Source organism: Myotis davidii, unplaced genomic scaffold (assembly GCF_000327345.1).
Source record: "Myotis davidii unplaced genomic scaffold, ASM32734v1 scaffold31, whole genome shotgun sequence".
NCBI classification, from domain to species: Eukaryota; Metazoa; Chordata; class Mammalia; order Chiroptera; family Vespertilionidae; genus Myotis; species Myotis davidii.
This window is the reverse complement of record NW_006283639.1, coordinates 3,547,287-3,560,789: the sequence shown is the minus strand read 5'-3', so window position 1 is coordinate 3,560,789 and position 13,503 is coordinate 3,547,287. Positions and strand designations below refer to the sequence as shown.

The 13,503-nt window shown below is 34.8% G+C and overlaps 1 protein-coding gene across 1 annotated transcript in view; it reads left to right on the top strand.

Annotated features, from left to right (window-relative positions):
* Positions 1 to 13,503, top strand: part of LOC102770899 (transmembrane protease serine 11G-like) — a 44,430-nt gene that overhangs the window by 25,384 nt on the left and 5,543 nt on the right. Inside the window, exons 2-8 of the mRNA XM_006753864.2 lie at positions 580 to 701; positions 1,271 to 1,392; positions 4,685 to 4,752; positions 6,275 to 6,435; positions 8,180 to 8,218; positions 9,432 to 9,603; positions 10,617 to 10,876. Of these exons, the coding sequence (XP_006753927.1) occupies positions 580 to 701; positions 1,271 to 1,392; positions 4,685 to 4,752; positions 6,275 to 6,435; positions 8,180 to 8,218; positions 9,432 to 9,603; positions 10,617 to 10,876 (944 nt within the window). The remainder of the gene's footprint in view (positions 1 to 579; positions 702 to 1,270; positions 1,393 to 4,684; positions 4,753 to 6,274; positions 6,436 to 8,179; positions 8,219 to 9,431; positions 9,604 to 10,616; positions 10,877 to 13,503) is intronic.

The following is a 13,503-nucleotide window of genomic DNA, read 5'->3' as shown; positions in this document are numbered from 1 at the left end:
ATTTAGAAAAAGCCTAAATGCCCATCAGCAGATGAGTGGATTAGAAAACTGTGGTACATCTACACAATGGAATACTACACTGCTATAAAAAAGGAGGAACTTTTATCATTTGCTATAGTATGGATGGAACTGGAGAGCATTATGCTAAGCAAAATAAGCCAGTTGGAGAAAGATAAATATCACATGATCTCACTCATATGTGGGATATAATGATCGACATAAACTGATGAACCAAAATGTATCCAGAGACAAGGTGGCACTGAGCAGATTGTCCAACCTTGGGGAGAAGGCAGGGGAGGAAGGGGTTAGAGATCAACCAAAGGACTTGTATGCATGCATATTAGGATGACCAATGGACAGACACTGGGGTGGTGCAGGCTTGCCCTCAGGGACGGGAGTTAATTGGGAAAAAGGGAGACATGTAATACTTTAAACAATTAAAAAAAATAATTACTCATCAAAAAAAATTTTTTTAAAGTAAAAACAAAAAAAACAGACATTCTATGCCAAAACTATGTGAAATTGAGATTCCAGTCTTTAAGTTCTGTTTGTTTTTAATGTACAACTCTCTCTCAAAAGGCCACCAATACGAAGCAGAAGAACAAATTCCTTGAAACCATGGATGATTGCCCTTTTTGTTGCAGCTGTTGTGTTGGTTCTAGCAATAATCATCGGTCTCCTTGTTTATTTTTTGGCATTTGGTAAGAACCTATCTCATTGCATTTTTTTTTTAATTTTAAATATCCACTCACTTATTTCAAAACTTTAATAATTTTTAATATTTTAGAATACAATTTTCATTGCAACAATGATTTCCTTAAATGTGTACATACTTTACATAATGTAATGTTGATTTGCATAAATTTATCTACATATTGGAAATTATAATCTTTTATGTGTAAAAATGCTTCTAGCATTAAAATTTGACTTGGTTCACGTAATACTTTTTCTTGACCAATGCCATAGATTTATATCCTATGTTATTGTATGATTTTATATTCTCAATATGATTTATTGAGAATAAAAAATTATTTTAGTAGCAATTCTAAATTCAAGGTCAACTTGTGTCAGGACACAACTGAAAATTACATGACTAAGAGATTGTGCAATCTTCAAAAAGGAAGAGAGAAGTGTTGGCCACAGCTACTGAATTAATTCTCAGGAGTTCATCAATTTTGGGATGTTTTTGCATGCCATTACCTCTATTTCCATTATTTATGTAGCTCATATGAACTAAAGAGAAACCATGCATATTTGTTCTGCCTTCCAGATCAGAAAAAGATGCACTATTTCCAAACGTCCTTCCAGATCCCCAGTATTGAATATAATCCAGATTTTTCAGTAGAGCACTCAAAAATTAGGACTGACCTGAAACAAAAAATCAATGATGAGGTAAGTCTAAGTTTTGCTGGCATCATTTCTACCTGACAATACTGTTAGGGAGAAAGAGGTTAAAATAAAATAAGAGGTGAGTTGAGAGCACACCAAATTACATCTATGTTCGGTTTGCCAGATAAAATACAGAATGCCCAGCTAAATTTTAATTTCACATCTTCTTGAAAATATACTCCATTCAATATTTTCAACATGCTTATACTAAAAAGCATTTATTGTTTATCTGAAATTAAAGTTTAACTCTATTTTTATTTGCTACTCCTGGCAACTCTAACCAACATTGTCTCAGGCACACTGGAGAAAGGATGATTGCACCAAAGACTGAACAACATAAGCTAAACAAAAAGAAAAAAAATAGCTTAAGTACAAAAAAATAGCATATTTGGAAATATAACTCAATCATTCAGGCACAAACAACATTACCATATATCATTAAAAATACACCTACAGTGTGTATGATCCTAATATATTTCCCTAATAATTAGGCAATTATATTGAACATTTGTTCCTAAAAATAGAGCATAGAAACACATAGACTTCCACTGAAGACTTCAAATGTATACACAACTTCTACTGAGCCAACCATTTGACCAAAGATAAAAGATCATTCTTTCCAGGTTCAGAAATATTTCTTTAGCCATTTCCCAACCAAAATCAGAAAATGATGAAATGAGTTGAAATATGCATCTAAGTGGCATTGGTAGGGTACTGAATATTTATTACAGGAATAAATATATTGAATTGGAGACAGTCTAAGCTTTGAAGTCAGAACATCTATGTTCAATCGGCTTCTCAACTTTGGGAAGCGGCTTGACCCCTCAAGGTTTCCACTTTCAAAATAATGATAATCACACCCACCTCTGAATTATTCTGAGAATCAGCTTATGTTGCGAATAAAAAGTATGAAAAATAATGTCTGAATGAAGGTTAGTATCTGTTTCTTGTGTTCTCATGGAACTTTTCACACACCTATCTCTGCTAGAGCACTTACTGCCTTGTGACATTATTATTATTTTATATGTCTAGGTTTCTCTGGATTTGTGAAGGGCTAAATCAACTTATTCTTATAATTCTGGCGCCTGTCACAGTGTCTGCCACATGGTAGGATCATAAAAATACTCATCAAACAAATGTCTAGGGAATAAAGAATTTACTAGTAGTGGCCCTGTCCTCTAGAATACAAATGGTGACCACATAGGAGAAGGATCATAATTGAGAAATACAGTACAGAAGTACAGTAATTTAGACCAGGAGTTGGCAATTTTATTTATTTTTTGTAAAAAGCCAGATAAGTGCCCATCAGCAGATGAGTGGATTAAAAAACTGTGGTACATCTACACAACGGAATACTACGCTGCGGTAAAAAAAGAAAGAAATCTTGCCATTTGCAACAGCATGGATGGAACTGGAGAGCATTATGCTAAGTAAAATAAGCCAGTCAGAGAAAGATAAATACCACATGATCTCACTCATCTGTGGAAGGATGAGGACACATTTGTAATACCTTAACCAATAAAGAAATTTTTTAAAAAGCCAGATAGTAAATTTTCAGCTTTGCAGGCCATACAGTCCTTCTGAAGCAATTCAGATCTGTCTTTGTAGTGCTATTGCACCAGAAACAATATATCAGCCAAGCAGTGTGGCTGCAGCCCAGGAAAACTTGATTCTGGATGCTGCAAGTTAAATTTTGTAAAAATTTTTAGCGGGCACAAAACATTACTTTTTTAATGATTTTTTCAACTATTAAAATAATATGAAGACCACTCTTAGATGATGGGCCCACAAAAACGAGTGGCTGGCTGATTTTTCCTATACGCTATAACTTGCTTATCCCTGATTTAGACTGCGAGTTTCAGTTCTAGCAAACATTATCCCAGAAGAAATGACTAAAATCAGTATCTACAATGAAATTTAGAGGCGTCTTTTGGAGTTCAATAATCTAGACTGTTTATAATCTAGCTAGACTACTTATATTGCCATGGGCAATAACATGACTCGCAAAACTGTGATTTAAAGGAAACAACAACAAAATAATGAGATAGAAAGAGAATGGAAATAGGCAGAGAACTTATAGTAAAATTTATAAAAATCTATGTAGAAATCTGGAAGTACATATGCCCAAAATGAAAATTACAGGTTCTCTGCAGTGATTCAGAAGTTATTTTAATGCTTTTCATTATGCTTTGCTGTTTTGCTAGCTTTTTATAACATTTTACAATGAATATGTATTAGGTTTTGTCATATAAATGTACATGTGTGTATATAAAACTATATCCTTAGAAAAACAAATTTTCTATCATTGTTAAAGGAAAACACCTGGTCATTGTTTTTCTTAATAACTTGAATTTTCTTTTTTTAATAACTCGATTCTTCAATAACTGTATGCTTACCATCCTATCTAATAGGAAATGATATGGTGCCTCACCAGAGGAAATGTCATAAATCAGATGAGTGAAAAGCCCTTGTTCAGCACATGTCTAGTTTCACATTTTGACATCTCTTTTCTCTTTTGATTTGAGGAAATAATTATTGAGACTCAGGTTCACTTAAGATTTGACACATGTTCTGTCATTTTTTCTGAAAAGCCAGATTGATGAGTCAATGTTAATGAGTAGGTTAGTGCAACCACAGATTCTGTAACAATCTGTGGTTTTAGTATGAAATAATTTCTTCTAGGAATTAGTATTACACAGAAATTATCCCATAAAAGTCTAAAATGACACACAAATTGCATAGTCTTATTCTGTTATTATTTCATGATTTTTCTTGCTGAGTATATTAATTTTAAAGAAGTACCCAAAAATATATATTCTTTTCCTCTCCCCCATTTATCACAGAATCAAAATATGGCCTAAAAAGTTTCAGAAAAGTCTAAAAGACTGATTCTTTAATCATCTCCATGAGGAAGATAACTGAATTTGAATGACAGAGGATTTTAAGTCCTTATGTAGCAAGTTTTCAAAGAACCTCCATCTTTGTACCTCCAACTCTGTGCATATTTTATATTGGCTGTTGAAACAGCTAGCTTCATTCAACTCTATATCAGCCATCTTTAACCCTGTGACAAATTGTTTAAATATCAACATCTAATTACTAGGAAGATCTTTCTGATAACAGGATTATGCCCCAGTGAGCTTTCTGGGTGGGGATAGGTATAAAGCAACACAGAATTAAATGCTATTTGAATCACTGCAGGTTTTATACAAACTTTTTTGTGTTCTATTGAAATGTGTGAAATTCATATTTAACAAAGTTCTATGCTGTGTGTTGTTTTTTTTTCTTTTCTCAGATTGATAAAATATTTCAAAATTCCAGTTTAAATCATCATTACATCGAATCTCATGTTGTCAACTTTAGGTAATCATAACTAATCAATTTGTATAATGAAAGGGCAATTTTGTTTTATTTAGTTATTCTTCATTTATTTGCTTTGTTGCCAGGATATGAAAATCTTAGATAGCTCAGCTGACATGGCTCAGTGGTTGAGCGTTGACCTATGAACCAGGAAGTTACAGTTTGATTCCAGGTCTGGGCACAGGCCTGGGTTTCAGGCTTGATCCCCAGTAGTTGGATGACCAGGAGGCAGCCAATCAATGATTCTCTCCCATCATTGATGTTTCTATCTCTCTCCCTCTCCCTTCCTCTCCGAAATAAATAAAAATATATATTTAAAAAATCTTAGATATACCAAGAGCAAAAATAATTTCATATTACTATATTTAATTGTTATTCCTCTTCTACAGAGTACCTAGAGGGGACACATTCTTGATTTGGGTAGAGATTAAATACATTCTTCTAGTTGTTCTTTTAAAGACTTGAATTTCTGACCAGGCCGAATGGCTCAGTTGGTTGAGCACAGTCCTGTGCACCAAAGGGTCACTGGTTTGATTCCCCATCTGGGCACATACCCAGATTTTGGGTTTCATACTCCCATTAGGGTATGTACAGAGCCAACCAATGGATGTTTCTCTCTCACATCAATGTTTTTCTCTTTCTCCCTCTGTACCTTCCTCTCTCTTAAAAAAAATCAATAAAAACATATTTTGGACAGAAAAAAGATTGTGGGTCTGATTCTGGTAGGGCACATACGTAGGTTGTGAGTTCAACCACCATTTGGGGCATGTGCAGGAGGCAACCTATTGATGTTTCTCCTTACATTGATATTTCCCTCTCACACACACACCCTTCCTCGCTCTCTCTATAAAAACCAATGAAAACATATCTGCGCATGAGGATTTAAAAAAAAAAGACTTGCCCTTCACTTAAAGATTCTCACAATCATTAAATACTTTTACTTAATTTTTAAAATATATTTTTATTGATTTCAGAGAAGAAGGGAGAGAGAGAGAGAGAGAGAGAGAGAAACATTAATAATGAGAGAGAATCATTGATCAGCTACCTCCTACACACCCCCTATTGGGGATCGACCCTGTGACCTGGGCATATGCCCTGACCGGAAATCGAACATGTGACCTCATTCCTGGGTCCATGCTCAACTGCTATGTCACACCTGGCTGGGCTTAATTTTTAAATTTTACTTAAATTTTAAGCATAAACAGATATGAATTTTTAAAAATTAAGAAAAAATATATGTAGACAGAGTTGACGAATTTAACAAGTACTTTTGATTTATTTTCCCAGAAAAAAAAATTCCAAAACTCTAGAATTTTACTCTCCCCTCTGTAAATATGAAACACTTTTACGAACAGGGAATAATTTATGTATTAACACCTATATGATAAAAGAAAGGGAAAAATCTATGATAATAAAATATTTATGTTGTATTTTTAAAGATATAACTAATATTTAAATAATAAGGTATAAAATAATAATTATGGCTATGACTTCACTTATTTATTGTGGTGTTTCTGTTTTCCAGGTCAAGTCATGATGGATTGAAAACAGATGTATTGCTTAAATTTCACTTTCTTCCTAACAATGCAGAAACAGTAAAAAGTCAAGCTGCTAACATTTTGCATCAGAAGTTAAAATTAAATGAAAGCTTCTTGAAGATAGATACTTCATTGCCTTATCTTAAAGGTAAGAAATACCATTTTTCTCTCCTTGCTATAGTTCACAATTTTGCTATCTTCTCATCTACAGAGAAAGGATCTTTATTTCACCATAAAATGAAAATGCTTTTCATTTTTAAGTCTCTCATTTACTTGATAATAAGCAAAAACCCAATCAACACCAAAATATTCCTTTGATTAATATGGAAATAATTAAGACAGAATAATTATATAATAATTATATAATAGCACAAATATAATAGCAATTCCTCCTTTTTTGAAAGAGAGATATTAGTATAATTCAGCCGTGGGCAAACTCCGGCCCGCGGGCCAGATCCGGCCCGTTTGAAATGAATAAAACTAAAAAAAAAAAAAAAAAAAAAAAAAAAGACCGTACCCTTTTATGTAATGATATTTACTTTGAATTTATATTAGTTCACACAAACACTCCATCCATGCTTTTGTTCTGGCCCTCTGGTCCAGTTTAAGAACCATTGTGGCCCTCGAGTCAAAAAGTTTGCACACCCCTGGTATAATTGTTTGAATTAAACATGGATATGATTTAAAAAAAACAACCCTATACTCTGCTACTGTGCCATGAGACTACCTTGTGTTACTTCTTTATAGCCACACCCAAACCCTCTGCTCATCTCTATCCCCTGGGAACCCTAAGCCATTCTCCATCTATCTATACCAATAAAAGGGTAATATGCAAATTAGACCAGATAGACTGGACATCTTCTGGTCGTCCAGTCCTCCTTCTGGACAAAGCCATGGTAGCAGGGGTTGAGGCAGAGGTGGTTAGGGGTGATCAGGCTGGCAGGCAGGCAGGTGAGTGGTTAGGAGCCAGCAGTTCCAGATTGGAGAGGGTGCAGGCCAGGCTGAGGGATTCCCACCCCCCCATGCACAAATTTCATACACCGGCCTCTAGTGTAATTATATTATTTCATGAATGTTACATGAATGGAATCATACACTTTATATCCTTTTGAGATTGTTATTATTGGCAAAACCTAATTCTAAGGGATTTACTCTAATAAACTCCCTACCCATAGTAATCTGCAGATGAATTTTATGTTCTCGGTTAGAGTCTGACCTACATTAAAGACTCCTTAATTTGCAGGTTTACTGAAATTTCACACAGCTTTCATTGTAGCAAAATATGGGTCTAGATTGCTCCTTATGCTATCTGGCATAAGGAGAAATTCATGTAATTGTGGGGAACAACTGAACATGCTTTGTTTTCCATTTTACTTCATGATAAAAATGACTAACATATTTGAGGATTTGTTAGGATATTGGTGGATTTTGATTCCACAGGGAGCATCTGTGGACCAACCCTCGATGCCAGCTGTCTAAGATTCTTGAACGGCTTTACAGTAACACTACTGTGTGAATGAGGATGGAGGAGAACAGTGTCCAAACATATTAGTATATATGTAAAAGTGGTCTTCGGTTCTCTTCAGTTTCACTTATATTTTAATAAATTGGCATGGCATTAATCCGCCTTCATGGCAAACAATAGCATCCTCTCTGCCAATGTTTTTATAACAATTAACCAGCATTTTCCTAGAGTCCACATTTAGTAGGCATGAAGAGGTTAATTTATTTCTAAGCTTCCCCTTTTCGTAGGATTTTATTCTATTGCTTTTAAATTAAGTATTTCCTAACTAATTCAGTTTCTTCCGAATAGAAACATTCATGTCATGCAGGTACAGTGTTTTAAATGATAATTGTTCCATTGCTGAGCAATCATCTTGTATTTTTTCCAGATATAAATAAAATACAAGCAGAGCACATTCTGAACAGCGGTAAGTTCAAAAATATCTCTGAGATGTTTAATATATCAAATAATAAAACTTAAAAACACTTTTAAGAGTTTCTTGCCCTAGCCAGTTTGGCTCAGTGGATAGAGCATTGGCCTGTGGACTAAAGGGTCCTAACTGGCTTATACAATAAAAAAAATAAATTAATATTATATACTCTTGAATATTTTGTTTTGCCACTGAATATGCTATAATTGTAGGATGTTATGAGTCATGATTATTGTAGCAATTACATTATAATGTAGATGGATTTTAATTTTATAAAACATCTTCCTTGAAAGTATGCTTAAAGTAGAATAGCACCGCCCTCACCAGTTTTTTTCAGTGGATAAAGAATCAGCCTGTGGACTAAAGGGTCCTGGGTTTGATTCCAATGAAAGACACATTCCCCAGTTGTGGGCTCAATCCCAGTAGGGGGCGTGCAGGAGGCAGCCTATCAAATGATTCTCATAACTGATGTTTCAATCTCTCTCAACCTTTCCCTTTCTCTGAAATCAATTAAAAAAAGGGAGAGAGAATAGAGTTTCTCTACTCCTATGTTTACTATTTCCAAAAGTATATGATATCTCTAAATGGATACATGATTTAACTCTCCTCTAGGGAAAATAATTATTAGTAATAATTGGGAATTCATGTCACATGGGTTCTTTGGAAATAACTTGCTCTTCTTTCTAGAAGGATTCACTGATGACTTCTTTTAAAGAGTTCCCTTTCATTTTATCTTATTTATTTTTATTTGGTTCACTTTGTTAAAGTAGAAAATTTGTTTAGAAGTAAATGACACCCACTAACTTTAATATGTAAACTTAGATATTTTTACTAAGTTATGTAATGTTTTTAATATTAGACAAGTATTTAAATAAAATAGTACAAATAGTATTTTTCTCCTCCAATAATTAGTGTACATTTCACAATCAAAACCATCAAATATCATGGGGGCAAATGCTGCACCTAAGAACATGATCCCAAAATATAAGAAAAAAATTAAGTGAAATTGCTTTAAATACATCAGGGAGGGTATTAAATATTTTATGCTTTAAGTTAACCATTTTTGGTATAAAGTATTATTCTATCATGTAATTTTGATTAAATTTGAAGGCCAGGCAAACCTATGAATGTTCCCATATTTTACTATGTGCCAAATATACTTATACACATTGATAACTCTAGAAATAATCATCTTATTCTCTTATGACAGGTTGTGGTTTAGGGAGGGAGTCTCCATCCATGGAAAAAATTGCTAATGGTTATATTGCAAAGAAAGCTGATTGGCCATGGCAAGCCAGCCTGCAAATGGATGGCACCCACTATTGTGGTGCCTCTTTGATCAGTGAGGAGTGGCTCCTGACTGCAGCGCATTGCTTTGACACGTAAGTCCTCCGTCTGTACCAACAGGGTCACCAATGTCACTTCTGTTTCTCACCTTCACTTGCTATAATTCGTATCCCTTTTCCATCAATCATCTTAGGCCTCCCAAGAGTATTCGTGATTTTTCTGGTAGGCTTAGAAAAAGTGACAATTACTGAATAGTACAAAAAAATTAGAGTATCTTCAGCTTTAACTGAATATATATTCCCCAGCAGTCTCAATTTAACTAAGAATAAACCAACACTGTCAAAATTTAAACACACTTGCCAGTTTTTCTGAGATATATTGTGGAGTTTTTAAAAACTCTGCTAATAATATCTCAACCCACAAACTTACATCTGATTATCCCATTAACTTACATCTGATTTTCCCACATGGATATCTTTGGTGCTCTACTTTTATTATTTATATACTCATTGAAGATTTAACATATGGGACACTTGGAGAAAATAAAGAGATGTAGTAGCTCTAATGAAATTCACATAAAATGTGACAATATTCTGGATAAAATTTAACTTAAAAGAAAAGATGAGAAAACACTGAATCAATTGTGGCTCTAATCTCTCTCTCTCTCTCTCTCTCTCTCTCTCTCTCTCTCCTCTCCTCCCCTCCCTTTCCCTCCTTTTCTCTCTTTCTAACTATACATACGTACATTTAAATAACTATGCATGGACATAGTGATATGTATATGTATGTATATAATATCTCTAATTTTTATTCAAGTATATTTTCTTCAAAAAATAGCAACAATCCATTGGTTCCTTTAAAAAAAAATACAAACTCCCCCGGAAGAGTATACTTTAAGCTCCATGAGAATGGGGGGATTTGTCATCAGCTAAATCAATACAAGGCAGCCCCAGGGGAGAAGCCTTAAATGAGAAGGTGGGAGGATCCCCGTCTACTATCACCTTAAACAATTTGCCCTTCTCCCACCCTATGCCCCCTGCTCATCCAGAGTCCTGGGTAACTTTAGATCAGGAATGAACCAACAATAATCCTTTTAATCTGTGATCAGTTACAAAAACCCCAAACTCTGGACGGCTAGTTTTGGAACCACTCTAAGCCCTCCGCTAATGAGAAGAAGGGTGCAGTCAATCGTCCTTCATGAGAACTACGCTGCCCATAAGCACGAAGACGACATCGCGCTGGTGAAGCTCTCCACTCCCGTCCTGTTTTCCGAAGATGTGCACAGAGTCTGTCTCCCGGATGCTGCATTTGAAGTCTTGCCTAAGAGTAAAGTGTTTGTCACCGGATGGGGAGCACTGAAAGTAAAAGGTGAGTATCTCAGTAAAAACACAAATCCTCCATCTGAGAGGAGATATGAAATAAGATACCAAGTCAAAATACAGAAAATAAGAGATTAAACCATTATGTCCCATGAAAAATATGGCGGAAACAACAAACAAAGACCAGATATTGTGACTTATGAAAACTTTGGCTATTACTATTACACGGTATTTATGTTTATTATATTCTTTAGGGGTTTCTCTAAAAACTAGTTATAACTTTTCAAACATAATTAAAGCATTTTTTTCATATGATTTTTTTCTTTCATTGCTCTTTCAGATGTAAAGATTCTGTTATGGCTACATAATTCCTAAAGTATGTTATTTGTGAGCAGTAGTAATGTATCATAAACAGAATAGTCTTAAGAGAGCAATTTGAATGACATTTCTGATGCTGAATATTAAATGGGGCCTTCTGATGCATGTATCTATAAAACAGTTTTTTGAGTTTGAGAGTTTATGAAGTTGACAAGTATGATATTTTACTATACTTAATAATATGTAATAAACTGCTGATAGACATTTAAATAATGATGTAAGTGTCCAGTTCTCTTAGGCTGCACTCTACATATGGTTTAATCTGTCCTTGACCTTCTGATTCTCGTTCCAGGCTCTTATTATGAAGTTGTAGTCTTATTATGTTCTTGCTCAAAGTACAGCTTTTATCTACCGAGTCTTCATCAGTTGATTTTTATAGATATCTGCTCTCTTTCAATATGCACTCTAAAATTCTCACATGGGGTCCAGGTTGATACACTGTTTTTATAACCTGAGAGTCCTTTTCCTCATTACTAAGCGATTGGCCTTGTTATGTAGGGTATGGTGATAAGTATAAAGGAGAATTAAATGACTTGGAATTAGCCAAACTGCTTACTGATTTTAGCAGAAATATATATCATCGACCGCTAGGGCAGGACCATGATGCCTCCTCTAGAACCTAATTAAACTTAACATCCCCCTTTCCAGAGTTGTAGATTTGGAGTGATTTGTGAATTCATCACGAATCACTCAATGCCCAAAAGTGTGCAGAATACTGCGTATTGACCTATCTATTGTTATAAGTTGCATCCTTTAAAAAAAATCTTTATTGTTGAAAATATTACACAGGCCTTTTTTATGAAGCAATAATATTTTATCTATTTAGTATTGAAGTTAATTCCTGATAGTAAAGACTTGCTCTATATTGCTTTTTCTAAAGGATTCTCAATTCCCAATATAAGTGTGTCATTTGAAGAGTGATAATCCAGATTTCCTGTAAATTAGGTAAACTGTGACAGATTTTCCCAGGTAGTGATAAATGCCCTGACTTTTTATCTCCATTTAGCTAAGTGATCATTACAAGACTCATAGTCAAGTGATCTTTGGTTTATTCATCTAAAAAAAATCCATATTTATCTTTGGTAATTGTGACAAGTATGAAGTAAGACAGTGGAAATAAGCACGCCAAGGATGACAGGTAACACACAGAAAACAAAAGAGCATCCAGGAAATATAACTTGACTCTGAAGCGCTGTCATCAAGCCCAGAGCCCAACTTCTAGACCAGTGGTTCTCAACCTGCCTAATGCCGCGACCCTTCAATACAGTTCCTCATGTTGTGGTGACCCCCAACCATAAAGTTATTTTTGTTGCTACTTCATAACTGTAATTTTGCTACTGTTATGAACATAATGTAACTCACCAGATCAGAAATTCTCAGGGCAGTCTTTGCAAGAGCACAATGAAGATCATGTTCCACAACAAGTCTACTTCTGTATTTAGACTTGATAACCAACAAGCTGGAAAACCCGGTTTCAACAAGATATGTTGTTGGAAATGGAAGAAGAAGGTGCAACGCAGGCTCAGATAGAGCAGGATATGACCGCAAACACTTGATCCAGAATTTTGTAACTGGCATTATAGAGAAATCAGTTCTTGCTGCATCATTGTTAATAAGTTCAATGAACTCCTCTTGTGCTGTCTCAGGAACATCTTCAACTTTGACTCTGAATGGGCTCTGGCAAGTGCAAATGGGGTGTCAGGTAGATTTGGGAAGTACAATGAAATTTGATCTGGAAGCATGTGCAAGTGTTCTTTCACAGAAATTATCATCATAATCCTTTTGTCTGGTTCAATGTCATGTTCCTCAAAGAAAGCAGATAAGGTAGGCAACATGTACATTTTATTTTCATCCTTTTTGTTTGTTTGCCAAAGCAACATCTCATTTGGAATGATAGGATCTTTTCAGACAAATCGAGGTATGTTGCATTTGGTCCTTGCAGTGGAAAATTTAACTAATTCAAGATGGGAAAGATGTCAACCAAGTAAGCTATTTTCTGCAGTTCACTTTTATCGCTGAAAAGTGCTTCGAACTGCGGTCTTGCTTTCTGATTAAAAAATGTTTTGAGTTCATCACGAAGCTCAAAAACACGTTTTAAAATTTTTCCTCTCGACAACCATCTTGCTTCAGAGTGAAATAGCAGAGCATTTTTTGGCACATCCAACTCATTGCACAGTTGTGAAAACAGTCGACTGTTTAAAGTGCTCGCCTTTACAAAATTGACATAACTTATGACACTTTTCATTACTTCTGGTAACTCTTGTGGCAGTGTCTTTGTTGCTAATATTTGCCGCTGAA